Source organism: Ambystoma mexicanum, chromosome 1q (assembly GCF_040938575.1).
Source record: "Ambystoma mexicanum isolate Mex_15411 chromosome 1q, UKY_AmexF1_1, whole genome shotgun sequence".
In the NCBI taxonomy this organism is placed as follows: domain Eukaryota; kingdom Metazoa; phylum Chordata; class Amphibia; order Caudata; family Ambystomatidae; genus Ambystoma; species Ambystoma mexicanum.
Genome location: NC_090922.1, coordinates 263,062,292 through 263,089,510, shown reverse-complemented (window position 1 = coordinate 263,089,510; position 27,219 = coordinate 263,062,292). Strand labels below are relative to the sequence as shown.

The 27,219-nt window shown below is 46.8% G+C and overlaps 1 protein-coding gene across 4 annotated transcripts in view; it reads left to right on the top strand.

Annotated features, from left to right (window-relative positions):
* CMIP (c-Maf inducing protein) overlaps positions 1-27,219 on the top strand; it is a 726,603-nt gene that overhangs the window by 506,884 nt on the left and 192,500 nt on the right. For 2 of the 4 annotated variants that reach the window (XM_069638399.1, XM_069638407.1), the window contains exon 4: positions 1,282-1,404. The exons of the other annotated variants lie outside the window; for them this stretch is intronic. In XM_069638399.1, the coding sequence (XP_069494500.1) occupies positions 1,282-1,404 (123 nt within the window). The remainder of the gene's footprint in view (positions 1-1,281; positions 1,405-27,219) is intronic. 4 annotated transcript variants of the gene reach the window in all.

The following is a 27,219-nucleotide window of genomic DNA, read 5'->3' as shown; positions in this document are numbered from 1 at the left end:
CTGGGTTCACATTGCTTCTTCCTCCTGAGTAAGGAGCCACCTGCGGCTGGTGCTATTGCTCCCGCTAGGTAGCCATATCAGCTGTGGGTTCTCTGCCCCCACTCTTTTCCTGTTGTGCTTGGCAGCGCACTGGATCCCCTTGGCTGTAAGTGCAGCACCAGTCAAGATTCCCGCTACCCTCCACTTGGCGAGCAAGCATCTGAATGCACCAGCCTTCACCCAAGTACAACCGCATAGTGTGTCCATTTCGGATGAGCCTACATCCAAACCACACGCACATTAAAACCGTAAAGGTTTTCAGAGTTGCATGGATATGTCATTTGAAAAATCGGTAACACAAACATACACTGTGGAAAAATATCCCGACTCTTTTGACTGCGGTGGCCAAAGTGGGGCACTGACTTATGCAGGGATGGCATAAAGTACGAGCGTGCGCGCACACGCCTGGGGTGGCATCTGGGATGGCCAGTCTGATGCCAGGGGTAGCAGGTGCCACTCCCTGGACATGCCTATGTGGCCACGGATGTCCTATCCCAGAACAATTTTCCAGAAATGGGGGGGGGGGACTTTGGGCTTGTTCCAGTTGTATATTCGTATGAAGCGCAAAACCATCAGAGCGCTGTACAAAAAAAAAGACACATATACGTTTCCGAAATATACGTTTAACATTTAAAGACATTTTACACTGTTAAATTCCTTTTTACATTTGCAAAGAAAACATTTAGAATCTGGGCCTGGAGCTGTAGGTTTTGCTTTAACGAACCTCCTGAGTTTCTTTGTCTTTGTCTGTGTGAATGATGTGTCCTGGTCAGTTTAGACGGAAAAATGCAGATAAAAACAGCAAGTGGTAAGGATCTTTTAGCCAGAAATACAAAAATGAAGAATCCAATGTTTTTTAAAAATCACTTGTTAGTAGCTGCCAGTGCAGATGTGGCAAAATCCGAAGGAGTCAATTACACATTGATTGTTCTGTGTGAATGACGCTTGGTCGTGTTGCTTTTAAGAATTTAAGTTGTTTTTGCTTTTGCATTAAAAGCCTAGTGTTTGTTTCTGAGCGAGACATTACATATTTGTAAAAAAAAATTAAGCTTGTGCACAAAAGGAGTTGCATTTATTTTTACCATTAGCCACTAATGCACCCCACACACCCACCCACGCACGTTTTCCCTTCTGCTTTGAGCCTTGCCACCACTAGACAGTGTGCCTCAGTACAAGAAATTAAAGATTTTAGATGCTCAAAACGTAAGTCAGTAATTTTTATTGTTTATTCCATTTCTATAGCGCGTTTGCAACGAGGCCTCAAGGCGCTGTGATGACAAATGCCACACCTCCCATCAGGCCGCTGGCGTCAGTCAGGAGGTAAACCCTACAAACTGGGAGCCAGTGGAGACGGAACCGGCTGAGGTGATTAAGGATACGGAAATGACGCAAAACACTTTAACACGGAGAATACCAATAACTTACTAACAATATGGTGCCACTTCTAACGCAACTCTGGGTGTGTAGTGCAGGGCACTGCTGCTTGATAGTCGCCCTATTTGGTGGCGTCGGCTTTGGGGCCCAGTGTGGAGGCTGGCATGCAACCCATTGCACGGGATAACTTTGCCACAGCAGCTCATGTCCTCGCTGCGAGCAGGCCCAGTTTCAGACCCCATAACCGAACACCTAGGGAATCCCCGTTCCAGTTCCAGCCCCTGGTCCATACTTTTCGTCTTATTGTTACAGGGGTGGTACCTCACCTGCATCCCGCTTGCCCCACTCTTTCCCCCCACCCCCACCACGCTTCTGTCACTCTGACTTCCCCTGTATATGATGATTGAAGTCGCGTCGCTTTTTTTGGTGGCAGCATTAGAAGTGTGGCGAAGTGGCGTAATACAGTATTTCCCTCCAGGGATGTGAGAGAGGCAGGGGATGTGCTGGATGTCAGTGGCTGACAGTGAGAGCCCAGTGACTGGTGCTACCACTTTAGAACTTTCCTTTCCCCGCGGTCATTGAGTTGTCCCTGATCAGTGCCACTTTAGACTGGACTTCAAAAATGGGAGGCAGAGAATTTATTCTTGGGGTACTAGAAAGCATTTGGGATGTGAGTGCTCGGAGGACAGTAGGTGGGCCTTTTCACAGAATCTATAGTCTAACCGTAGACCATTTACCCATGGGGTAAAATATAACCTAAGAGCGTGCGTCACACCTGAGATTGTGAAGCGGAGCACTACTGGCTCTGCTTACTGCAACTGACGGGAGTGGTAGGGCTACACTTTGTGGGCATGCTATAGAGCAGGGTAGTCCAACTCCAGAATCATTCTATGCACATTTTTCTCATGAATATTCATGAGGGGTATCCTGAAAATCTGACATGGATCCGGCCCTCGAGACCTGGAGTTGGACAACCCTCCATAGAGCCACGTGCAAAACCGCAAGGGGCTTCCGCATGAGAACATTGCATGTAGAAAGGTGCCTGCCCCCTTTACCAGTGTGTAGAACCACAGTACTGGAACTGTTACCACGTGGCGCGTGGTGTGCCCCGGTCCTTGTCAGCAATTCATGTTAGCTTGGGTCAAGGCAGCACAACTATAGCTGTGAGTGCACAGCGTTTCATGCACTTACGTGTGTGCCGACCCACTAGTCTCCATTGACCTTGTCGTCAACCTGTTACGCAAAAAAAAAAAAAGACGTTGAAGTGGGCAGAAGGTACAGGGTACGACGTTCCTCTACTTCCTCCTAAAATTATCCATCGTTATGATCCCTGAAAAACATTAAATCTGTTCGCACCAAAACTGTTACTTGTGTGTCAATTTGCAATAACTCCCGGTTTTTCCTTTGCTTCATACACTCCGGGTTGAAAATAGGTGGAGTTGGTACTCCTAAATCGGGTGTAGTTGTCGGCGAGGACGTGGGTGTTGTGGTCGGCGGCCACCCAAAGTTCCCATTGGCTCGTAATTCAAGCTAACTCAAACGAGGACCTGGTGGTTGAAAAGCCGAATTTGTAGGTGTATTTCTGTTCCCCTCACTGCCGACCCCCACTGACGCCTGCTGCCTGCTTCAGTGTGTGTGTGCATGTTTCTCTCCACCCCCATCACATGCGTCCAGTGCTGCGCTCGGGATTAATCTGTACGTTCCGACACATGTGAGAGACCCCACCCCATCCTTGTCTCTAATTGCACCCTCCTGTGGTCTGTCATTCTAACCAATGTATTTACACGCTGGCCCCTCCCGAGTCTAGCATCAGTGTCGCTCTGCAGCCTGCACCCAGCACCGCTTCTCATCATCCTTGCACCCCTGACAGGTGAAAGGGTTAAACATTTGTGTTAGCAAATCCAACTGTTTGAAAACATGAGTTTGAAAGACTGTGTTCAAAACTGCATTACTTTTAGAGGAAAAGGACGAATTGATAGACAATGTTAAATCGTTTTCTCTCGGACCGCTTTAAAGTTTGAACATTTTCAATCTTACCCAAACAAGAATGCAAGTGTTGCGTTTTAATGGGGGTGTAACCAACCCCCCCGCCCCCCAAAACCCCAACACCTGCTGCTCTTTCCTATGAACACGTTTCCCTCTTATCTGCTTGTTTTTGGGTCATAGTATCGGTTTAACAATACCTTATGGAGCAGAGAGCATTCCTATGCATAGTGGTAGATGGCAAATGTGCATGACTACACATTCCCCTTGGGGGGGGGGCATGTTTCCCTACCTTTTAATGTGTATGCCACTGTGGTTTCCATAAAGGGGAGCGTTCTGTCTGTGCCTTAGTTGTGAATGCGATGGGAAGTGTCCCCGACGCCCCGTGCTAGAAGGAAAGAACACTGCATGGTTTTGCTCTACTTTTTTGTTTAAACTGTGGACCTGTTTTGTGGTAAGTCATTACGTGATTGTGATCAGTTGTGCAGGTGTGGGGTTTATTCCTGCCTCCAGTCATGGCGTGAAGTTTAATGAGGCGTTTGAACTTTGCTCGACATACGACAGAGAACCTATTGGCTTGGCTATTGCTTATTTGTTCAGTTTGTGCCGCCTTCTTTGTTTAAAAACGTGAACGTGTTTTAGTGTATCTTCAGCCAGTTATTACTTTTAAATTGTTCTTTCAAACAAATCACCTCGTGCCATCATGCTGTTTGTCATTGAAATACACGTGTTAACAAGCACATTGATCCCAAAATAAAATGATGCCGGCCCCAGGTCATGCCGTCTTGGCCGGTGTGATTGCAACTGTGAACCAGCGCAGGTCATTGAGCAGGATTTTTGCCAGATCTGGCACAAAACATCTCCACGGATCTGGAAAATCTATTTGCAGCCATTCAGGTAATAGATCACTTGTCGCCAAAGCTGGGAAGCAGGGATTCGAACTCTGGTCACCAGGACCAAAGTCGAGAGACTCACCCCTACATTACTGCAATGGACTGGGACCAGACTGGTGGCTGTTTCTCCTCTGTAAAAGGTGCAGTGAGCTAAAACGTGGCTGTAGTCCCTCCTGGGTGGGAGAAACTTCCCAGTACAGGGTATTTGGCCCATGTTCGTTCTCAGTAGAGGGGCCCCCACACCATTGTTTAATTTCTTGAATGTTTGCTTAGAAAGAAGACTTGTAAATATCCCTATAAGGATTGCACTCGGCAGAACATATTCAGTTGTCATTGAACATTTAAAAGATGAGCACCTTTTCTAATTTTCTTGCAGTGTTGTAGGAAACGTTCCTCCTTTCTTTAACAATGTAATAATTAATCCCCTCCCCCAACCCCTCAGCCCCATCAACTCCCCTGTGGCTGGTGGGATCCCATGGTTAATGATTGCCATTTCCAGCCACTTCTGTGCACTGAGTCAACAAGGGAAGGGACAGGGCGTGTGCGAGGTGTCTCTGTTCTGGCACACTCTCTCATTTCAGTTCTTTGTGGCAGATAGAGGCGTTGCTGTGGAGGGGGGACTGAGGGGGCTATAACGCCTGGTCTTTTGGTCATAGCCCCGGATAGAATCTCAGGGGCTACAACCAAAAGGCTAGCTAGCCCTGAGTCCGGCAGTCCCAACATTAGCATAGCCCCAAATCTTTTACAGACCTAGCAACACCCCTGCGGTGAGAAACGAGTGTATCAGGGTAGCGCAGGCACAATGAGATGCATTCGGCTAAACGTAAACGGTGCAGCAAGATACCCGTGGAACTCGTTGCTGAGAGGCCTGCAGTTTACGGGGCACCCGCTAGGGAGGCTCGAGAGCTGGGCGTGAGCCTAGAAGGGCCTCAATGGCAAATGGGTGGGTAGGAATGACCGGGACGGCTAGCAGCATAAAAGGACTACCCCAACACCCAGCCCTACCCATCCCATAGTGTCTGCACATCTATTTGTGGCTTTAACTGTAGATGTAAGCATTACAAAGGAGTTGTTGCCCTGTTATTTACTTGTTTCTCAGCCATTACCTATGGCGCAATCCGTTGATGCATGTGGCTGGCACCTAAAAGGTTGGCAGTTTCAAGCCCATCCTGAGATTGTCAAATTCCGTAAGTATTATGATGTGTATTTAGTTTATAATTGTTGGTAATTGAGTTATCACCATCCCTTGCCCCAAAACTGGGATGTGGCTTTTACATTTAAAAAAAAAACAACTCGGGTTTCGGGTTGCAGGACAGAGGGCCCCATTTTACAGTGTCTGCAAAAATGGGTGGCAGTCCAGGAGTGTCTGACAATCGAATGGTTACTGGGTTGCTGCGCGAGAGCCATATGGCGCTGAATGGGAACTGGCCTGCTAACAGCTGAGTGATATGAGCCACTGAAATGGTGTCTGGTTAAGAGCCAGCAAGGGACTGACTGGGCAATGGTTACTGGGTATCATGCATAGCTCTCAATCTTTTCAGGGGGAGAGCCCAGCTTTGCCGGTGAGTGAATTGATTACATGGTCGGTGACACCCCCCAATCGTGAGTAAGTTGAGAGGCGTGTATCATGGGACTGGAATACCAGGGCTGCAGGCCTAAATAAGAGTCGACGACTGCAGCGGTATGGTACTATGTCCCTTTTTTTTTTTCTTGCTCTCGTCCATACCTAACTACTCCTCCATGGCCGTCACATCCTCTGTACTGCCGGAGACCAAGTTCCTCCCGCCTAACGGCCTGGACGTGCAGTGCAGGATGTTACGCTGCATATGAGCGGAATTATCTCAAACTGGTGCTAACTGGGTCAGCACTGCGGTGAGTCTGACTGGAGATTGGGAACAGGGTAAGAGCTGGGTGCTGCCTGACTCTGCAGTGCCTACTGAGTGACTGCCAAGGAGGGACTGACGGGATAGTGTTAGTGGTGGAGGCGGTGCGGAGTGGATCTCGCACTCAAACGAACAGTAACTTTGTGAACGCGCTACAGAGTACAGCCCGCACTAAGCTGAAGGGAAGAGTGCCAGTGACAGCGGATCTGCATAGTAGTAACTGGGTGTGAACCACCGAGTGTCTGGGTGTAGCTGGGGGAGGGGGGGTCTGTCTGCAGATGAGTAACTGGCTGAGATCCACCACGTGTCTGACTGTGGACGGGTAATTAGGCGAGTCTGTGTCATCTGCCAGATCATCAAATCTCTGCATTCAAATATAATGGAATAATGAATGTTAGAGATGTGGCATAGATTGTCTGTAGTCGGGTGTTTTAGAAGCAACTCATCAACATGAATCCTTATATCTTTGGAGGATGGAAAGGACCCCTCTGTGCATTGACTTTGGTCCTGATTCGAAGAAAGGGCTATAGCTCCTCAACAATGTTCGTCTTGCCTACCTTTTTGGGGGACACGGCGGGAATGACTAGAGAAGCAACTCTGGTGTGGAAAAGGTTGTTGTATTGGCAGGTCAGCGCTCACAAACATGGCTTGCGGGCCCCAATTATCAATCATATACTTCAAATTCGTTAGTCTTTCCCAACCCTAGCAGTCTCACCCGTTTTGGCCTTCAGCATCCTGTCCCTATCAACTCTAAAGATCAAACCTTCACCTTCTTCACTCAAAGGGGGGACTCCTTAGATCAGCCAAATTGTCCTCAGTCACTGAGCCTGCACTGAGACAAGGCTGCAAGTTCCTTACCCAAAAACGATTCTAATTTAACAAGCCTGAACTAACATTCCAAACATCTTTGTGATTTGCACATCATTCAGGAGGAGAACTCCAAATATTTAGCAATTTCTGTTTCCTCGTCCAAACCAGCAATAGTTACTCAGAGTTGTTTAAACATTTCAGTGGCCATAAATGTTATTTTGTGCCTAATGCATTGCATCACTGTGCAGTGAGACTGACCTACGTCTCCCGGTCCTGTACAACGTCATTTCATCGCGGGATGTTTTTTCGCAGGAGTTTTTACAGCACATTTTTTAACAAACAAAATGAATTGAATTTTTAGGGGTGGTTAGAAAAATATATATATGGAGTTGTGGGTGTTAGATAATAGCAAAACAATTAAAGGGGATGGGGGCTTGGGGAGGTACCCCTCCCCACATTTTTTTTAATGTGCTTTTTTTCATTAAAAAACCCGCTGTCAAATCCCCTGCGAAAAAACATGCCACGATGAAATGACATGGAACACCTGGCCCATTTTTCTCCTTATCCTACCTGTCGTAGCCAGCTTGTCCTCCCTGTTTCACAACATTAAAGGAAAATTGTCTATGCATAAAAACCACAATCACACACAGGATTCCAAATTGCTGGGAGCTAATTAGCTCTTCTTCCACCTATAAATGTTTAATTGGGCTCGAACTGCTTCCAGGAGCTAGTTTGGATTCCCCAGGCTAACTGGTGCTGCATAAACATACATGACATGATGGTCATTATGTGTGTTTAAGCATGCATATAAAAAGATTATTGACACTTCTAGAATACACGTGAAGCATAGTGGATCATATAAAATGGACAACAAGTTATAGCTTGCATGGCATGTGGAAGTACATTTGGGGGATTAGAGCTACTAGCTCCTTGTTCCCCATAGGCACCTCTTGCCTACTTGGCGATGTCGGATACCCAAGAGCTGCTTTCATCTCCTGCTCATCTTATCTTTATTTCAATCCCTGCACACCACATCTTACTAAACTCTATGCTCCGTATTGTAAAAAGGGCATACCCATATATGATGTCAGCTAGCCGCCCCAGGAATAAACCGATCGCGGCTTTAGGCATCTGCTCCCCCATTTTAGTTCTATCAGCATGAGCATTTGTTGATCTCATCTCTTACCGTCAAGCGTGTAAAGCGGTGAGGGAAAGGGAGCCCACTGGCTGTGTGCAGTGCACCCCATTGGTCTGTTGGGGGCCATGCACTGCAGACACTGCCCCATCTGGAACTGAATTTCTTGTCATACCCGAGCATATGACCTCAACATTCAGATGTGTTTTTCTTATAAAGAACATAGTTAAAGATTTGAAGCATGCGACTTTTCTTTTTCGGAACCGTTCCCAATATACGGGAGCAAATAATGTATATGGTCGTTATTCATTGCCAGTCTCGGGGTCTCGTGTGACTACTTCTCCCATTGTTCGTTCCTTGCATCTAAACTTCCTTTGCTGCACCGTGAAGTGTTAATTTAAAACTTTCGGCTCTTAGAGCCTTTCGTAAATAAACAAAATTACAATAAGAAATACAAAATGTATAAATTTAATAAAAGTCCAATATGTCCAGTAAATCCAATGTCATCATAAGTCCAATATCATCATCAACAGAAATACACAATGTTAAAAATGACAGAATATAATACAAAAGTCACTGAACAATAAAAAGTGTCTTGATTAAATTTGTAACCCAAAATTATCTCGTCTAACCTACATATCAGAACGGGTCAAATCTGGTTTCTCATGATGCTTTGAATTCGGAAGTTGCGTAGCATGAGTCCAACATGTCAGATGGTCCGTCTGCTCTTCGTTATCTGTGTTCTACTGTTCCAAGCAGAGAGCTTCCGGCTGACCATGTAACCTTCCCCAAAGAGAAGGGCTGCCAAAGGATCTAAATCTAGCAGACGACCTTCAGCAACAAGGAGCTGTTCCAGTCGCAACAGCTTATATTGTGGCCATAACCGAAAGAAATGAGCGAGATCCTCCAGATCTTCCTGGCAACTAGGACACTCGCTGTCTGCTGTCCCCAATTTGTTAACGACTGTTTAGTGGAATTTTGTCACATCTGGCTGAGGCAAAAGGGCGTCTTTGTTGAGGCTTTATCGGCATTCTTAAATAAGGCTGTTGAAAAAAATGCACGCCATAGTCATCAGACCAGGCAAGGTACGAAGTCCTTTGCAGCACTGCCGCAATAGTTTCCCAATGCTTCCTATTCTGCTCCTGCTTAAGAAGTAGCAGGCCTAATCGCCTCTGGCAAACGACTTGCTGCCAGCAAACCCTGCAGGTCCAGGGTCTGTAGTTCGCATTTCAGAGAGAGAGTAGATGTTGAAGCGACAGGCATGCTAAGGTGTTCCTCCCAGGCAAGATCTATCCGTTTGTCATTTCTTGGGGTTGCTCTTTTCCATGCATACCCAGCTTGTGTGTTGTGTGCCCTATTTGAGGTAGTGAGTGCACCTATATCATATATGCTCCACTGTGCAGATCTCATCAAACTCCTCTTTGCATGATGTCTCCTTTGTGCAGGCAGTTTCAGTAGATGCACACCAAGGGGCTTTATAATGCCCTTATTCCGAAGCCGTCTTGGTTACACCCCAGCCTTATTGTATCCTTATCTTTCCACCCCCTCACTGTATTCCACGTTACGTCTTCCCCCCATGAGGGGACGCGTATGTTCCCCCTCTTGAATTCTCCGAACACTTCTGACTTTGATGTTTGTGCCTCCACTAGCTGCTGCCTACGCCTAATGTCTTGGAGCTCTCTCTGTCCAGAATTCTATACACTCAACTGGCCGGGGCCAAACTCCACGCTTACCTTCCCACACTCATTCTTTTGTGTATTCTGCACCTTAGCAAGCTGTTTATTTCTTTTTTCAACTGGAATGCAGCCAAGGCCCAAAACAGTCACGTTACTCCTCATCACTTGACAGCTTGCATTTGCCACTTGCAGTCACCAGTCGCTTGGCCTTCTCCTCTAATTCACGCTCGTAGTCTGTCGAACGTGGCTCCGGAGGTTCGACACACATATGGTCGTGCTCAAATGCACGTTGTGCTGTGCCCCGGCTTCTGATGCTGCTCTGTGCGGATTCTGAGCAGGAGCAGGGAAGCTGGGAGCCCTGGGCCGGAGCCCGCTACAGGTAAGAGTGGGAGGGGGCAGGAGCATGTGGAGGGGCGGAGCAGGCCGCATAGCGGTTGGGGGCTGGGGGACCTCGATAAGGATGATCACTGCTCCCAAAAGGACGCACCCGCAGGATTGCGACTGTTTATGCTGCAATCCGCGGCGTGACCTTTTGTGCGCAGCCTACGGACATAGAACCCTAATCCAGGATTGCTCCTTCTACACTGGGCACCTAGCACATCTGAAGGTAACGCCCCTGGATTAAATGCATTGTTTCGTCTGTCACACGGCCTGTCCTCTTTTGGCTCGCCAGTCTCCAGTACCTTGGTGAGGATTCATATGTACCCAACAATGGCCAGGCTTAACCATGCCAAGCCTCTGGGTGCCCTCTTTATAAATCTAAATATAGTGGTATGTAGTTGGATTAGGATTGCCCGCTATTACATTTGTTGCTGTTTCACTAGGAACATATTTCGTCTTTGGTCCTTTCCCACTCTGGTGATCAAATTTCCTTGACCTGCATCCTTCTCACACACCCCTCTTCAGTGGCTTGTTGCACACTGTCCTTCCCATTAACGTGCAGTTCTCATAACGCTGTAATTCATCCTCAGTCCACCTCGATTCCAACAATGAACCTGTCCTAATATCTGAATACCTCCGCTTGTGCTTCTGTATGGGAGTCTTTCCCCATTCATCCAAATTCTCAGTCTTCCAATTGACTCCTTGCTTGTATTGTGAGGACATCTCTGATCAGATCGCACTTGACACAACCCCTTCCTTCCTTGCTTGCAAGGCAAGCTGGCCATGTCTTTATTTTATTTATTTATTTAGGCATCTATATAAACGCACCAAGCTTGTGGGCATCTAGGTGCTGGTTACAGTCAGGCAAAGGATAACAACATGGGAAGAGTACAACCGAGGGGGCGGGGGGAGGCCGTGTGAGTCAAAAAGTTGTGTTTTTTGCTTTTTTCCTGGATAGGGAGCTTGTTCCTTAGAGTGGAGGCATGGACTGGGAAGCTGGACCTCCCTATCTTTTGCGGTTGAATCTGTGGGTGGCGAGACAATGTTTGTAGGCCGATCTCAATGGCCTTGCCGTTTCTTTCCTTGCTGTTAGAAAGAGAACTGAACCTCACCTTCTCTTGACGTAGAGTTAGCATACGTTGACCCGTCTCAGATGTTGTGCAGTGAACTGTGCCATGGCCTACCACAAAATATTTTTGTCTGGGCCTTGCCCCTCTGCCCTTTGAGGCTGTGACCACACTGGCCCCTTCCCTCTTTCTGACCTCTTTTCACCACATGCTCCGACTCAGAATCCGGAAGCCCGTTCCGCTGGCAACCCAGGCGCCTCTGCTTCTTTTCCATCCTCCTGTAAGTAGTGCTGCTCAGTTTTATTCTCAAGCCCTATTTCTGTACTTCATACACTGTAGATCCTTTTTCGGACCCATAGGCCAGCACAGTCCATAACACTCAGCCGGTGGTGGAACGTCAAGCCAAACCACTTTTCACGGCACTCGTGGTTGGTGCAGGACGGTCCTCACATCTTGCCATTGTAATAACTGTTGGGGATTATTCAGTCTTCTGGCAGAAGTGCGCCATGCTTGAGTAGGCATCTTTCATGGGGGCCTCAACCCTAGTGCATAGTTTTGATTTTGTTATCCTGTGATTCCAAAGCAGCCTGCCTTTTTGTCCTCACAACCTTTCAACTAGCTTTTTGTCTCTTGGAGCTCCCTGCTAAGTTACCACCATGCCCCAGAAGCTATATCCCGACACCCTGCGTTGCCAAGTCTGTTAAGAAGGGGGTTTTATTCTCCCTAAGCTCCCCCAATCTCAAACTACTGGGCCGTCGCCAGTGGACACATAGGGAACGCTCTCCCACAGTAGCTTCTACCTCTGCAAAACTGCCCAAATCCCCCTGTTGGAGACCTTTGCGAAGGATTGCGCAAATGACCCTTGGCTCTCATGTTTGGTGGCAAGAGGCTGCTTTATTTAAACCAGGCTCGTCACTTTACACATCATTACACCCATCATCTTCCTGGCATTAGACATTACCGCTGAAGTTTTAATACCTCTGAGCCACTCCCTCCCGTTTTCTTCCAACGTTTTCAATTTCCATGTCATTGTCCTTCTCGGCTGGTTCTGCAGTCTTTCTGCTTGAACTTCTAGACCTCCTTCACATGTCTATTTTCCTGTGGAGCAGACTTTTTTCCTTCCTTCCTTTTCTGCCTTGCCTTTTCTTGGCTTAGCTGCCTTCTCGTGCACCCGCTTTCTCACTTAAGCCCCGAATTGAAGTTTAAACATCTTATGTAACCGTTGAGCCTTCACTTGTTTGCCTCTTCCTGTCTTTCCTCAATCCTTTATTTGGCAACAACCCACATAGACCGAACACTAGCCAAGTATAAAGTAATCACAAGACAACCCTTACCCAATCAGGTGCCCTGTGTTTTTCCACTCCACCCGCCATGCAGAAACCCTATCACCTTCTATCAGTACTCCGGGGCAGGCGGTTGGGCCATCTTTCTCGTGTAGGTGTCCCCAAAGACGCTTCTTTTTTCCTCTGTGCCCCTGACCTATTTCCTGTCATGTGGCTCCTCCTCCCCAATGGCCCAGCCGGCCCCCTTCCGCAGCCTCTCTCTCATGTGCTCCCCACCAGTGGCGTCGATGCTAGGTAGCCGAAAGGGACCAACGCGGGAGCATTCTGGCTCAGCCGTTCAGTCACTTCGCCAGAGATCCCGGAATATGTTGTTTTTCTGGTGATCTGCATGTCCCTGTGTAGGTAACACCTGGTGCAGAGCTCGGTTCTGAGCTTTCTGTCCCCCCCTTCTCCTTGACACGTTTGCTTGTAGATCGCCCAGGCCTCTAGTTTCCCAGACAACACGGTTATTGTACCTGGCGCTAGAATCTTAATGTGCGCGCCAGGCCTGGGTTTCTGTAAGACTACTGCTTCATCTGGGAGGGGCTGGCGCGATGATGTGGGTGGGGGGCAGTGAGGGGAGGCCCCGCTGGCTCTTGCGTGACTTAATGCAGTGTCTGCACGTACATAATTGGCCAGGGTATTGCGCAGCCACTGGGCCGCGGCTGTTCCCTGATTGCTGTGTGTTTTGCAACACGAATCATGGAACGCTAACGCTCTTCCTCATGGATGCCGCCTAATGCACCCAAGCATTGCTGTCTACATCTATGCAATGGGTGCTATACACGGCGTGACGCCCTCCTGTGCTGGGCGACGAAGAGACGCTTGCATTGTATTTCTACCGCAGGGCAACGTTTAAGAGTGCACCCACCCTAGCTTCAGCTCCTGGACATACAGGTCTGCAGCAGCGCAGAATGGCCTTCTCCTCTATTTTGCTCCCTGAAGCTCAGACTCATCATGGATGTTACGTTAATATGCTTTTCTGATTCCAAATCATAACCTTAGCAGGGTCCAAACGCCTGTCCTTGACTGTAAAGTAGTGTGTTGTCTGAGAGGGGGGAATCCAGAACTTCGACTGCAGAAAGCGAAAGATAGCGTGAAAAGGGGTATTTATTTATTTATTTATTTGCATTATTGAAGCGCTCACACATTCCGGGGGCATCGAGGCGCTGTTACAGGAATATGACTCAGTTGCGTATTTAAGCGCGTAGCCGGGATCGAACCTATGTTGCTTCGTGTCGTCTTGTTTCCAAGGCGAGCACGTTGCCGCTGAGCTATCCTCCCGGGACAGAGGGTGGCACTTGGAGGGGCTTTTGAAAGAAGAACGTGCCGATTGAACCCATCTTCAGATATTTCTCTACAGGGCTTTGTAGTGTAGTGCGCGCGGTATTCTGTCACAGGAACCGTAGTAGTCCAGCCTGATATATTATATATATATTATTACAAAATAGATTGCCATGATGTAATTTCAGCCAAGTAAATTGCCATGATAATCTACTTCACTGAAACAACAGTACACACTTTTTTGCGTTTCAATCTTTTTATTCCATGTTATTAAATAGAAAATAAGAATTGTACTCTCTAAGGGAATACTCCACTACTCGCACCCTGCCTTCTTCAAGTCAGAAGAATAACGAGAAGCAAAGTTGTATTGTTGAAACATTCACATCCAATGCAGCAGCACAAGTCCAAACGAATACATCAATTTCTGAGAGCAGAATCTAACCACCTATCATTCAGAAAACGTCTGAGAACACAACCCTTCAAGTTGGTGTTGGACTGCCCTCTGGATGCTGGATGTGACCTAGCGAGCAATGCCAGATGGGTGATCACCTCCCGCACAGTATCCCCCCCTTAACTAGTACTAGTGTATACTTAAAGATACAGGATGTAGGGGAGGTGGAACGGGCAGGGGAGATTTTAGGGGATGGGTAAGTAGCGTCTCAAGGGAACCCCCAATATTAAAAAAATAAACTAAATAAATGCCACGATGTAATTTCAGCGAAGTAAGTTATCACTAGGTAATTCATTTCGATGAAACAACGTAGAACATAAACAATGGTTGTAGCATCTCGGGATCCTATGCCATGCTTCTCAGGTTCTTGCAGCATCTGGGGATCCTATGCCATGCTTCTCAGGTTCTTGCAGCATCTGGGGATCCTATGCCATGCTTCTCAGGTTCTTGCAGCATCTGGGGATCCTATTCCATGCTTCTCGGGTTCTTGCAGCATCTGGGGACTTATGCCATGCTTCTCAGGTTCTTGCAGCATCTGGGGAACCTATGCCATGCTTCTCAGGTTCTTGCAGCATCTGGAGATCCGATGCCATGCTGCTCAGCATCTGGGGATCCTATGCCATGCTTCTCAGGTTCTTGCAGCATCTGGGGAACCTATGCCATGCTTCTCAGGTTCTTGCAGCATCTGGGGATCCTATGCCATGCTTCCCAGGTTCTTGCAGCATCTGGGGATCCTATTCCATGCTTCTCAGGTTTTTGCAGCATCTGGGGATCTTATGCCATGCTTCTCAGGTTCTTGCAGCATGTGGGGATCCTATGCCATGCTTCTCAGCATCTGGGGATCCTATGCCATGCTTCTCAGGTTCTTGCAGCATCTGGGGAACATATGCCATGCTTCCCAGGTTCTTGCAGCATCTGGGGATCCTATGCCATGCTTCTCAGGTTCTTGCAGCATCTGGGATCCTATTCCATGCTTCTCAGGTTCTTGCAGCATCTGGGGATCTTATGCCATGCTTCTCAAGTTCTTGCAGCATCTGGGGAACCTATGCCATGCTTCTCAGGTTCTTGCAGCATCTGGGGATCCGATGCCATGCTGCTCAGCATCTGGGGATCCTATGCCAAGCTTCTCAGGTTCTTGCAGCATCTGGGGAACCTATGCCATGCTTCTCAGGTTCTTGCAGCATCTGGGGATTCTATGCCATGCTTCTCCGGTTCTTGCAGCATCCGGGAATCCTATGCCATGCTTCTCAGGTTCTTGCAGCATCTGGGGATCCTATGCCATGGTTCTCAGGTCCTTGCAGCATCTGGGAGTCGTATACCATGCTTCTCCGGTTCTTGCAGCATCTGGGGATCCTATGCCATGCTTCTCAGGTTCTTGCAGCATCTGGGGATCCTATGCCATGCTTCCCAGCATCTGGGGATCCTATGCCATGCTTCTCAGGTTCTTGCAGCATCTGGGGATCCTATGCCATGCTTCTCAGGTTCTTGCAGCATCTGGAGATCCTATGCCATGCTTCTCAGGTTCTTGCTGTAAGGTGTATGCTATTTCAGAAGCAGACACAGCTCACTGCGTGATGCTGCCTTGGGTAAGTAGCCATCTTGATGTGTTGAGAGGGGCTTTTATTGGCCTATGCTGGAATAGCCACACTCACGCTGCAACTACCTTAAAGGAACGAGCAGCTTGGGTGAGGGCCCTGGATTCCTAGGTTTCCCATGACCCTGAATCCTGATGCTTTTGCTTTACAGAGCCAAGCCAGCCTCTTCAACAGATCATTCAGGGAGATGGGTAAACTGTTTTGTTTCTGTAAAAACATGGAAGTTGTTACCTTCTGAAATCCCAAGTTCATCACAGCAGCTGAGACTAATGCTAATATTTGCTTCAACGTTATCACTGGTGCCCTTGTATCTCCTGTTAAGCAATGAAAGCACAGCTCCCTTCTAGTAGGCACTGTCGTAATCCGACGATGAGCGATGAACATGATTTCCATCGTGATGGTGTAAACCTGTGTGGTGGCTCAGAGAGGGCCTATCTCAAGTTAACTCTGCACTGGTTAGTCCAGAGTGCTTGTATGTATCACATCTCTGGGACTGGGCCTTCATTTGTCTCCAATTCATAGTATCCTTAAAAGTATAATTTTGATATATCTTAGAACAGGCCTCAAAATGTGCACTTGCCGCTAGACATTGGCTAGTGATAGATGATTTGTGGCGAGGATGAAATGGTGTGCACCGTGCCTGTGTAACACATAGGGGCCAATTAACCTTTTATCCCTGGGAAGTTGCCTGAAACTTGACATTTTTCCCCCCTGCCTTAGGATTTTGTTTTCAGTCGACCTCTCAATATGAACATTTTCTACTGGTTCTCGATTTTTGCCCTAGCAAGTTTAATTTAGTAATTTGCCATTTCTCGAGTAGATTATTTATTTATGTATTCAGTGCATCACTTATTTCTTTAATCGCCCACATCACGTACATATTCCTTTCTTTTTAAAATCTGCTGTGACTCGTTTCATTGATTCCTGGCGGCAGGTTTGCATGCTGGGTGGATTTAGTCTAGCTTTCAGCCGTTTTGGGGTCGTTGAAATGTTAGGTTTGGTAACAAAATCACTTACTTTTAAGGGTTAGTGAGGCAACTCAGTGCATTCTTATTATTACTATGCCAAGGGCGAGACTGCTCGTCCTAGGTGCATGGGGAATCCCATTAGGATCATTTTTTCTTGGCAGTTAAGTGGTTAACTGAAACAGAACAACATCAGCAAGAGGTGCAAGAAAGAAGTGTAAATGTGGACTACTCTCCACAGTTTGAAATTCGAAGTAGCAGAAGTAGATCTGAAGCTACCTTGCAATAAACATATGAATATTGTGATTGGACTCTTATTGTTCTTGGAGGCAGTGCCCATTATTGCAGAGATATTGGGTAAAAACACCACAGAACCAAGCGTACTTCCCGAAGAATGCCTAGGTGGTAATTGAGAGTGTCCAGAATGCCATCTGCAGAGTTGTAATAGCCTGAGTTTTTATTTTTTATTTTGAACTAGCTGGAGTACCCGGCGTTGCCTGTGTCCTGATTGAGTGGTGTCGCATGTGTCCTGGAGGATGTTGCTCTTGTCTTCATGTCAGCAAGTCTTGCTTCAGTGTGCTCTGGTATCTCATTTGCCCTGGAGAATGTTGCTCTTGTCCTCTGGTCGGCAAGTCGTGCTGCTGTTTGTTGTTGTGTTTCAGAAGCTCTTGATATTGATTTTCGCTTTGCATCAGATGGGGCTTTTCCAAGTGATGATTGTTTTTTGTGCAGCATATTTCGGTCACTTAATGGCTTCAGCACATTTGAGAAAATGTCCAAGAAAGATTGATTGTGCACTCTTCTCGTGAATGAACTTAAGTAAACTGTAACCTTGCCATTTCCCATATTTGAAGTGGCGTGATAAAAAAAAGTTTTTAAATTCTCTTTAAAAATGCTTTAATAAACAGTTTCGAACTGTATACAGTAGTAATACATTTTAAAGGAATAACCAACCTATCATTTAGCTTCAGACACTTTGAGGGTGTCTACAGAGTACATTTTTTGCATCCAAACATAGCCTACAGTTTTGCCACAGACAAATGAGTCATTCATGCAAAATTTGGTAGATGTGGGTTCCATGGTGTGGATAGCCGGACAAACATACACATTCACATTCATACATACATTCAGCTTTATATATAAAGATAAGAAAATGATGTGGGTGTAACTCTGTTTCTGGAAGTGCGATCTGCTTATATGACCCTATTTTCATAATGCTCCATGCCAAAAAGGATAATGCACATTTGCACTTTGCTGTGGCCATCTCCTGACATTCCAAGTAGCTGACCTGTAGTGGCGGTAGGGCGGGCTCAGAGGTCTCATGTGCATTCCTAAACACAGCTGCTGGAACTGAAAGTTCGAACAAGAAGGCAAGGCATTTAACCGTCTGGTTCAAAACATCATAATGACGTTTTGAACCAGCCCAGGAAGCCTCTCTTGTAACCCTTAAGAAGGGTTGGCACTTACTTCGAGGAAACAGGAACACTCCCCCTGAAGACCCTGGGAACGGAATCTGTAAAAATGAACTTAAAAAAACGAAATGGGATATTTATCAAATTTTGGCTGTATGAAAATTTTGAAAAGCCGAAAATATTGAATAGGTTTCCCATTTGGTGCTATTATAGTGAACAAGGGGCGCGGGTGTTGCAGGAGTGTCTCCAGCATCCTTGTTCATTATACTAGCATCCAGGGTTGCCAAGGAGTCCCCTGCGACCTAAACAATAACATTAAAAAAAGAACCCTGCTGCGCTGGTTCCCATGCACATAAGTGAAGGGAACCGGTGCCACAGAGGAATGGCGGAGTCGGCGGCACACACTGAAGTGTGCCACCGTAAGGTAAGTAAGGGGTTTGAGGTGTGGGTATGTGCGTTACCAGAAATGTGTGTGGGAGAAAAAGGAAAAAATAATTATTTTTTTTAATGCCTTTCGATTTTTTTTCTCAGACATTTCTGATTCGATCTAATCATGGACAGCCCTTGGTAACTGGTGCATCAAAGGCATGTCTGTCATCTCACACCAGTAAGCTGATTACTGGAGACCTTCTGAAGAAGGCAGATTCAGTAAGGGGCAAGAGTTAGAACAGACCGTAGGAGAGCTTCAGTCCAAATAGGGGTTTCGCCATCTTGGATTATGCTAGGTCTCCTACACTTCCTTTCCACCACCACCCTTTCTACAGGTACGGCACTCTGTGTATGAGATCAGCAGGCAACTGACACTTGTAACAGCTTCCAGGATTGGACCCTTAACAAAAGGCTTTCTGTGGACCAGGTCACTGTATTCTTTCTGCCTATATAAGGAGGCGGGGGACATCCCCTTTAGTTGATTCATCGTTGGAACACTTTTGAAGAAGAATTCACTGTAAACCGGGAGTATAGTCTACTGCCTCTGCCAGAAAGGTGAAGACAGGAGTTCCAAAGAACCATCCCAAGGCCTATCTGAACTAAGCAGCTGACTGGACAAGTTCTACTGCAACTGAGACACTGGTATCAAGGACCCTGTTCACTGGACGTGCCCAGCAAGAGCTCTTTATGAACCTTCCTGGTTGCGAAGGGTGGAATAAAGGACTCACCCTGCCCCTAAGAACCTGGACTGGGTCGCTCAGCAACCAGAGAACCAAGGAAGCAACCCCTGGTTCTCCCTGCGTGTCTCAACCATCTCAACACTGATTTGGGCAGATTCAACAGTGGCCAAGCTGCTGCAAGAGAACAGCCTGAGTCCTCTCTGACGGTGTCCGGTCAAAGGGTCGACACCAAAAGGATCGAATGACCAAAGGGTCGAGGTAATAGGACCGAAAACCAAAGGGTCTAATTTTTTTTTAATATATTTTTTGTTGGGGTTTTCGTATAGTAAAAAAAAGTGGTTTTTGAAGCAAAAACAGGGGTTTGGGGGGGGGCCGCCCCCCCCCCAAAAAAAAGAAAAAAAAAATCGACCCTTTGGTTTTCAGTCCTTTTGATTCGACCCTTTGGTCATTCGATCCTTTTCAGTCGAACCTTTGACCTATAACCCTCTCTGACCACTTCCACATTCTTGAGTTTACCTAGATGCTGAAGCTGCCGAGTCTTCTAACCTTCCCGACTCAACGCCACCTTCCTTGTTACCAGCTTTTTGTTGCTGCTGCAATACCGCAGTGCCATATCGAGCGCGACCAGCATTCTCATCGCTGATGGTGAGTATCCACTTCTCTACATCCAAGGCTGAGTCTGCTATTGCTGCCTACCGTACTCCGCATGCCGTTTCCCAAGGTCTTTGATCTGCAAGCTGTCGCCGAATTGCACTGTGTAGTTGCATCACATCACGTCCCAGACTCGACCCCGATTCGGCACTGAAAGTGCCCAAGACACTGTGTTTGTCATTAAAAAAACTCAGAGATAAAAACGTAAAGGTATTTTCAGTGGCACTTCCTCCCTAGTGACTTTTAAGCCCCCTTCTCCACCATTGAAAGCCATATTCTGTAAGTTTGACATTTTGCTGCAGAAATCTTTGCCCAAGCAACATTCTCTATAAACCCAAAGTGCCCCTTATTCTAAAGTCTGCTTTCTTCCCGTTTCCCTTACAGGAGTGGGCCAGTTAGTGTTTTCATAGTTGTGTGCATTTTTGGCAAAGAGCCTATTTCTTTTTATAGCGCCTTGGTTGTACATTGTTTTATTTTGTCATCACCGAAATATTGTTGTTGACATGGCTTCTGCACCAGTTCACAACCCTCTTGAAGAGTCTAGCCTGCCCTCGCCCCACGTTACCAAAAGTGGCAAACGAGACTTACCTTTTGGGCTGTGCCTGTTTCAGCTTTGATTAGGATCATTGCCGGTTTAGTTAAGTGTGGGGCTGAGTAGGCGCTTGAGACACCACTCCTTCCTGTGCCACTGCAGAGCAGTAGTCATTTTGTCACAGACCTACCTGCAGGAAATCCCCAAAGATACGAGTGTGTAGCTAGCCAAAACAGGCGCACATGGGCTTTGTGTACGTGTTGGAGGGTGATCCACCGGTCACCCAGGTAAACGGGAATGATAGGATCTTATTTGCAAGTTGCACAGAAGAGTGGGTTGTTTATGGCCATGGAGTTCCCAATCCATCAGTCGCAGCCCAAGGAAACGGGAAAGATGGCTTCTCGTGCACTAATGTACAATATACATGCCAATCTTGTTTTTCATTGTAGTGATGCTTGTGTTCATTCTCTTGTATAGTACACTGCCCATTGCTCCTTTTGCTAAATACAATGCAATTTGTGTTTGATTAAATGTTATCACTGCATAAAAAAACGAATTAACTGAAGTATGTGCAATAGCTTATTGCATGCAAGAAATCAAGCTTGCTATCTGGGAAGTTGTAAAAAGCTACAACGAGAGGAAATGTACCTTTGCCTCTTTGCAAACTTCAAAACTTAATATGTAGTCATGTATTTGCCCAGCGTACGTGTGATGTTTAAAAGTCTATAAACACATCCGTCTTCAGTTTAGTATTCAAATAATGTCACGTGCAACAGTGATTCAATAATGCAATATACTTACCTTTTTTAAAAGAAAGCTAGACATGTAGAAGTATGCCATGCTGACACATTAAGAATCCTGAACATGTTTCTATTGAATCTCTGCATGTGGTCATTGGAATGACCACGTGTGGCGATGTTATAAACTCTCATTATAGATCGGCCGCATTCACAGATGCAACTGATGCAGGTTTTTACAAATATTAGACCTATTTCTAAACACCTGCATGCGTTATATTAACTTCTATTTTCCACTCTGGTGTTGTGTTTAGAAATGATTTCCGCTACTGTAACATGCCGCCATTTTATTAATGCAGAAAAGGGTCATTTTGTTTCTTTCTCATCTTTGCATTGTAAGTGGGGTGAGGAGGTGGGTGTCGGAGGTGCCCACGTTTCTACCTCCTTGTCCCTCTACAGAACGTGTATTATTCATGTGTCCAAAAAAGCACGTATGCTTCCCTTCACTTTATTAAAAAAAACTTTTTAAAACTTCACCTCCAGTAAACATTGGAATAAATGGGATTTTTTTTCTCCTCATAGTGTCGCCGGCTGTAAAACAGGCAGTATTTGCAAGTACTTCCTGTTTTTATTATTCTCATCACAGCTATAACGAGGCCATTCATTCGCCTGCTTTGGCTAGTTTCAATGTGGCGGAAATCTTACTGCAACCAGTTAGGTTTGCCATATTTTAGTCTCCGCAAAGCACGATGAACCTACCCACTTAGCACACACTCATATTTATGAGCCCAGCTTCAAGATTTCTGAGGATCCATGTGGTTTTAATTAATTTGAAGATGACGAATACTTATAGCTTTGATAAGAATATAATGAAGCACTGTGATATAATTGCCATGTGGTAAGGGTGCTATTGCCCGGGCTTTTTAAAAATGTGTATTGATATAATATGATGCTGGTACTTCTCTTTCTGAAACAGAGGCCTGCTAATTGGACAACCCTTCCATACATTCTCCAGGCCATAATTATAGTGCACACATGTGCCTTTGCTGACACAGCATGTTGGCACCCTCAGCACCAGGCCTGCGGTGGCACAGAACAGGTTCAAATGTCCCCTCTACTTTCCTAATAGCTGCTGGAAATCAATGTTCCTGCAGGTATGTGTTTTTAACTGCATGCAACTGTGATCAAAATTACAGTATTTGTGTAGCCTAGTCAGCCTGGCGGTATTTAAATCTGTAAATGTAAACCATGCCCAGTGTGGCATGGTGGCTGCTAGCATCACAGTTATACAGCCACAGCAATTTGATATCACTCTAGTGTCCGCTCTGTGAGCAGGGCCCAGCTATGACAGGACTGATGAGCATTGGTGACTGGCCTGACAATCTCCACAGCTGTTGTGAGGGGCAGTGGCTAGGCTGCTACCACTTGATACTCCTGCATGAAGGGCAACACCTTCCTCTCAGGGCACAGGAGCCCCCTCCAGTCCCCATGATTTCTCCTGGTAATTGGTACTTCAAGGGCAGCCCTGACAACTAAGCTACACTCATACCACGGTCTCGATCACTGGTGTCCCTTTGAAGTTAGCGGGCATGGAGGTGGAGCTAAAATGACAAGAAGGGATAGATGGGTTGAGTCCCTTAGGACTCCATGGAGGGGCTTGCCAGTATTTCTGGCTGTTTTTTGCCGGTGCGGGCCTGATTTACCTCCAGCTCTTGGCTTGAGGTAGATCTGTGAAACCCCACCGACAAATGTGTAGTATGCCAGTCTGGGAAAAGTGGCAGCCACAGAATGATCAGCACTTTTACTGGCACTTTTCCCGGACCGGCAAACGTATAATGATCCCCTTTAACTTTATTCCGGTGCCAGTAGTTGCGTGTTCCATCTGCCATGTCACAGCTGTTTACCCTCTATATATTCACCCAGGTACACCTGCCAAGCAATAGTCAGGTTGCCACAAATATTTCTTCAAAATAAGTGTTTGTTGAAATTGTAGAAGACCAAAGTAACGTGAACATGTGAAAGAGAGATATACAAATGAAAAATAACACTGGAAGAGGAAAATAAAAGCGACCCATTAATATGTCACTTGTTTTTAGGCCTGTTATTTGTCCGAATGTTCAGTGTTTTAACTTTATTAGACAGTAGATTAATTTAATGGCATATTTCCAGTGTTTTTCCGTTTCTTTGTTTACTAAAAGAATCACACGATGTTGCTTCTGAAGAAGCAATTAATGGCTTTACATTTTCGAAACTAGAGCAGCCATCGTTGCTTTCGATGTAAAGTGAATGATTCTTAGCTGTTTCTTTAAAGAATCATTTTTTGGCCAAGTTATCGATTACTCCATGGATCTGATGACCTAGAGCCAGCACAGTCACTAAAATTAAATCAAGAAATGGTGTGATAGATGTGAAGTGCTGAGACCAGGTGTTAATGGCTGGGGTTTGCTTTGTTCTTCTCCCTAGAGTTAGAGCTATGAGCACTAACACCCCACTTGGTGCCCCTTGGATCATTGTGAGACTGAATTCTGCTTACATTTTGCCAGTTGTGCCGGGACTATTCATCCAGTCAAGGCTCAGTATGTTCACAATCCAGAAAGAGATTCCCTCCAGCCTTTGTTGCTTTAGTGCTAGGCGGTAACCAGATGCATACTATGTAAGAAGACCCGCCAGTGCGACTAAGGGTGCCCTATCTTCTACTACTTGTTTCATTAATGTTGATCAGCTTCGGCAAAAAGGAAACCAAAACTGCTGCTCAGCATGGACACATGCACCTGTCCTTAACATGGAAGAGGCTGGCATGCCTCGCTGTGCAGAAGATGCCTAAGCCCGCCGTCTTTAATTAGCTACTTTAAACAGGCATGGAACTCAAAGAAACAAGCTAAGCAAAAGGGCTTAAAGACTTTTTGCTGCTGTTCATTTTCGTTGTCTTTCCTCGTTGAATGCTCCAATTTTTTTTAAGTCACTTAAAACTTAAGCAAACCCAGTGTACACTGTCAGAACCTGCTGTGCACTAGTGGCGGTTGCAAACCAGAGAACACCAGCTTTTACCAACGTCCTTCTTCTGTTTCTGCTCCGTGATTCTATTATGATGCTCAGACTTAAGTGCTGAGTGCACTGTTTACTCTGATAAGGGCTGCATTTAATTCAAATGAAAATGTTACTGCCTGAACCATCAGTGCTGCCTTCCTGGTGGTGCCGCATTGGGAAAAGAAACGTGAGTGGGACACCTCATTCCCTGTCTTGGCTGACAATCTGCAGAATTCAATGCCTGCCTCAAGCCGCACAGAACAGGGACCGACTTTTTTTCAAAAACACGTGATCTTACTCTTCAAAAGAACCTAAGACACCCCAGGACTCGACCAGGCCACATACAGCTTCACGGCAAACATGACATTGATTGATAAAACACTACTAATGTACCAGCCATGTGCAACCTCTACAGAGGGCGGACTATCCCCGAAAGGGAAGAAAATGTAAGACAGGAAAGCAGAAGCGTTGGTAGGGAGGTGGGGGGGCTGAGGGAGCTATAGCCCCGGGTCTGTTGGTTGTAGTCCCGGATAGAAGCTCAGGGACTACAACCAAAAGGCTATAGCTAGCCCCGAATCCCGTCAGTCCGACATTAGCTTAGCCCCTGATCTTTTTGCCGACCTAGCAACACCCCTGCCGGATAGAGACATGCCGGTGCGAGTCAGCACCAGAGAGCCAGAGTGCCCACTCCGTACTTCCAGAATTCCCAGGCAGGCCTAGCCTCCAAAGACGCTCTGACATGACCAATCAATGACCCAACGCCTCCTACCCTAACTACACTATCACTCTGCAGTCACCCTTTGCTTCCAGCAGCCACTACCCGCCACACCATCACCCTCTTCTTGACCTTCACCCCATGCTCCAACCAACACACCGGCCTCTTCCCCATGATTACGCTAATGGCGGCCGGGATGATGCTTCTTAACAATATCCGACATGAAGCAACACTCATCACGCTTTTCCCAATACTCAGGCGCTTACCCTCAGGCCGAGCATGGCTTCCTCGATATGCCCGGGCACCAAACGTAAGCAAAGGCAACCTTGCCTGCCTTTCCTTACCCAACTAATCTCCCTCCCGTTCTCTTAGACGACAAAAAGCCATGCACATATCACAACGTGCCCTGCTGCCGTAGTAGAAGCTCCTAGCGTAACTGAAAGCGTTACACTTGGAGTTGATGGCACCATGGTGCAGTGTATGGCCCAGTCTGTGGAGTAGAGTAATCATATGTGCACGTGTGCTGCGAGCTCGGTTCCTGCATGGAAAGCTGCATTTCCACCGAGTAGGAAACCGGATGGCCTTACTAAATGGATAAGAAGCATTTGTTTCTGTTTGGCAAAAGCCTTCGAGGGTCACGTGCAACCAACCAGGCGAGCCTGGCCGCACCGATTCCTGTGTGTGTGCCTGCACGCGCAGAATGATGCATAAGAAAAAACAACGCCGTTCCAGGCCCCTTCACAGAGCTTATTATGGAAAACACAAGCTGATATCATGGGAACCTTGAGTCTAATCCAAGTACAATGAATTCGGAAGCAGATAGGCATCGAATCCGTTTTTTTTTTTTTTTTTTATAAATGGGCTTTCCACTTCCTGGGCCCAGAGCCAGGCATTCTGTTTCTCGGCACTGCCCCATTGGTGCAGTTAGGGCGATGGATTGTTTTGGGAGGTGTTGAATAGTTGTTGGATAGATTTAAGTTTTTTCAGAAGCAACAGAATGTGTTTTTTCAGAGGTGGCTTGGGATGGTCTCACAAGTCGGTCCCCGTTGAACGTTATAAAAACTGCACACGGTGGTACGGAGCGTCCCTGCAGCAGACTATACTCCCTGAATCGGTCCAAACATCCCGACGAGACCTAACAGAGCCAGGGGAACCGGTCCCTTATTACCGAAATAAAGACGGGAATTGTGTGACCCAGGTGCTATTAACGTTGTGCGTGCACCTTTCTGTCAGACGGGGCCATCCTAGACCTCGATTGATTGGCTCGGGAGCTGCCCTTCTCCACGGGGCACAGGGCAAGGCCGCAATGGAAGCGCCTGCTGGAGGAGGCTCTGTTTGAACGCACCTTGGTTCTCCTGGGGAAAAGGCCAGGCTGCCCGTGCGGCTGCAGCTACTGCAGCTCGGCGGTGGCTGCTGTGGGGGGCGCTGCCGTGCTCCCCGCAGGTGCAGGCGGCGTCCCTCTGGCGCAGAGCACTGCATGGCTCTGACGCACGCAGCCTCGGTTGCCTAGGGGAGCGAGGGTCCTGAATCTGTTGCTTATGAATTTTCTGCCCACATGCCAGACATGGGAGAAGTACTTGCCCCTTTTCGGGGCGAGCAGTAGGGGAAACGAGCGCCCCTAAGTCTACATTATTGGAGGAGTCTACCTCGTTTAGCATGAGCTGGCGCAGTAGGTTGTATTCTCTTTCAGCATACACATGGAGCAAGTAGATTTTAAGAGCATAGCCATTACAGTGGGGGGTCGGTGCTTCAGTTTTAGGCCATCTTTCATTTTCTGCACCTTGTAGGATAGGCATGGCAGGCACCCCCGGTGGTGTCACTGTGAGTCTAAAGTTCTACCCATGCTCATTTCCATTTTTTTAATACTCCCTTTCCTTGTGTTCAACATTCATTTTAAACACCCTTTATTCCTGAAATCAAACAATTCCAACACCCTGATGCATGAAACTTTCTAACCTGCACAGGACAACCCGACATCTGTGTATTGCCCTACGTGTCTTCACATCACAGACTTGTTTCACAAAAGCATCTTCTGAATAAAATGTGCACGTGTGTATGCATTATTACCTCACTGTTTTCAGGTCAACTTAGATCAGCGGTATTCAAATTGTGGGGCGTGGGGGCCACGGCCGCATCCCTGGGGAGCTGTGAGAGGCCAGCATGAAATCCCAAAAAAAA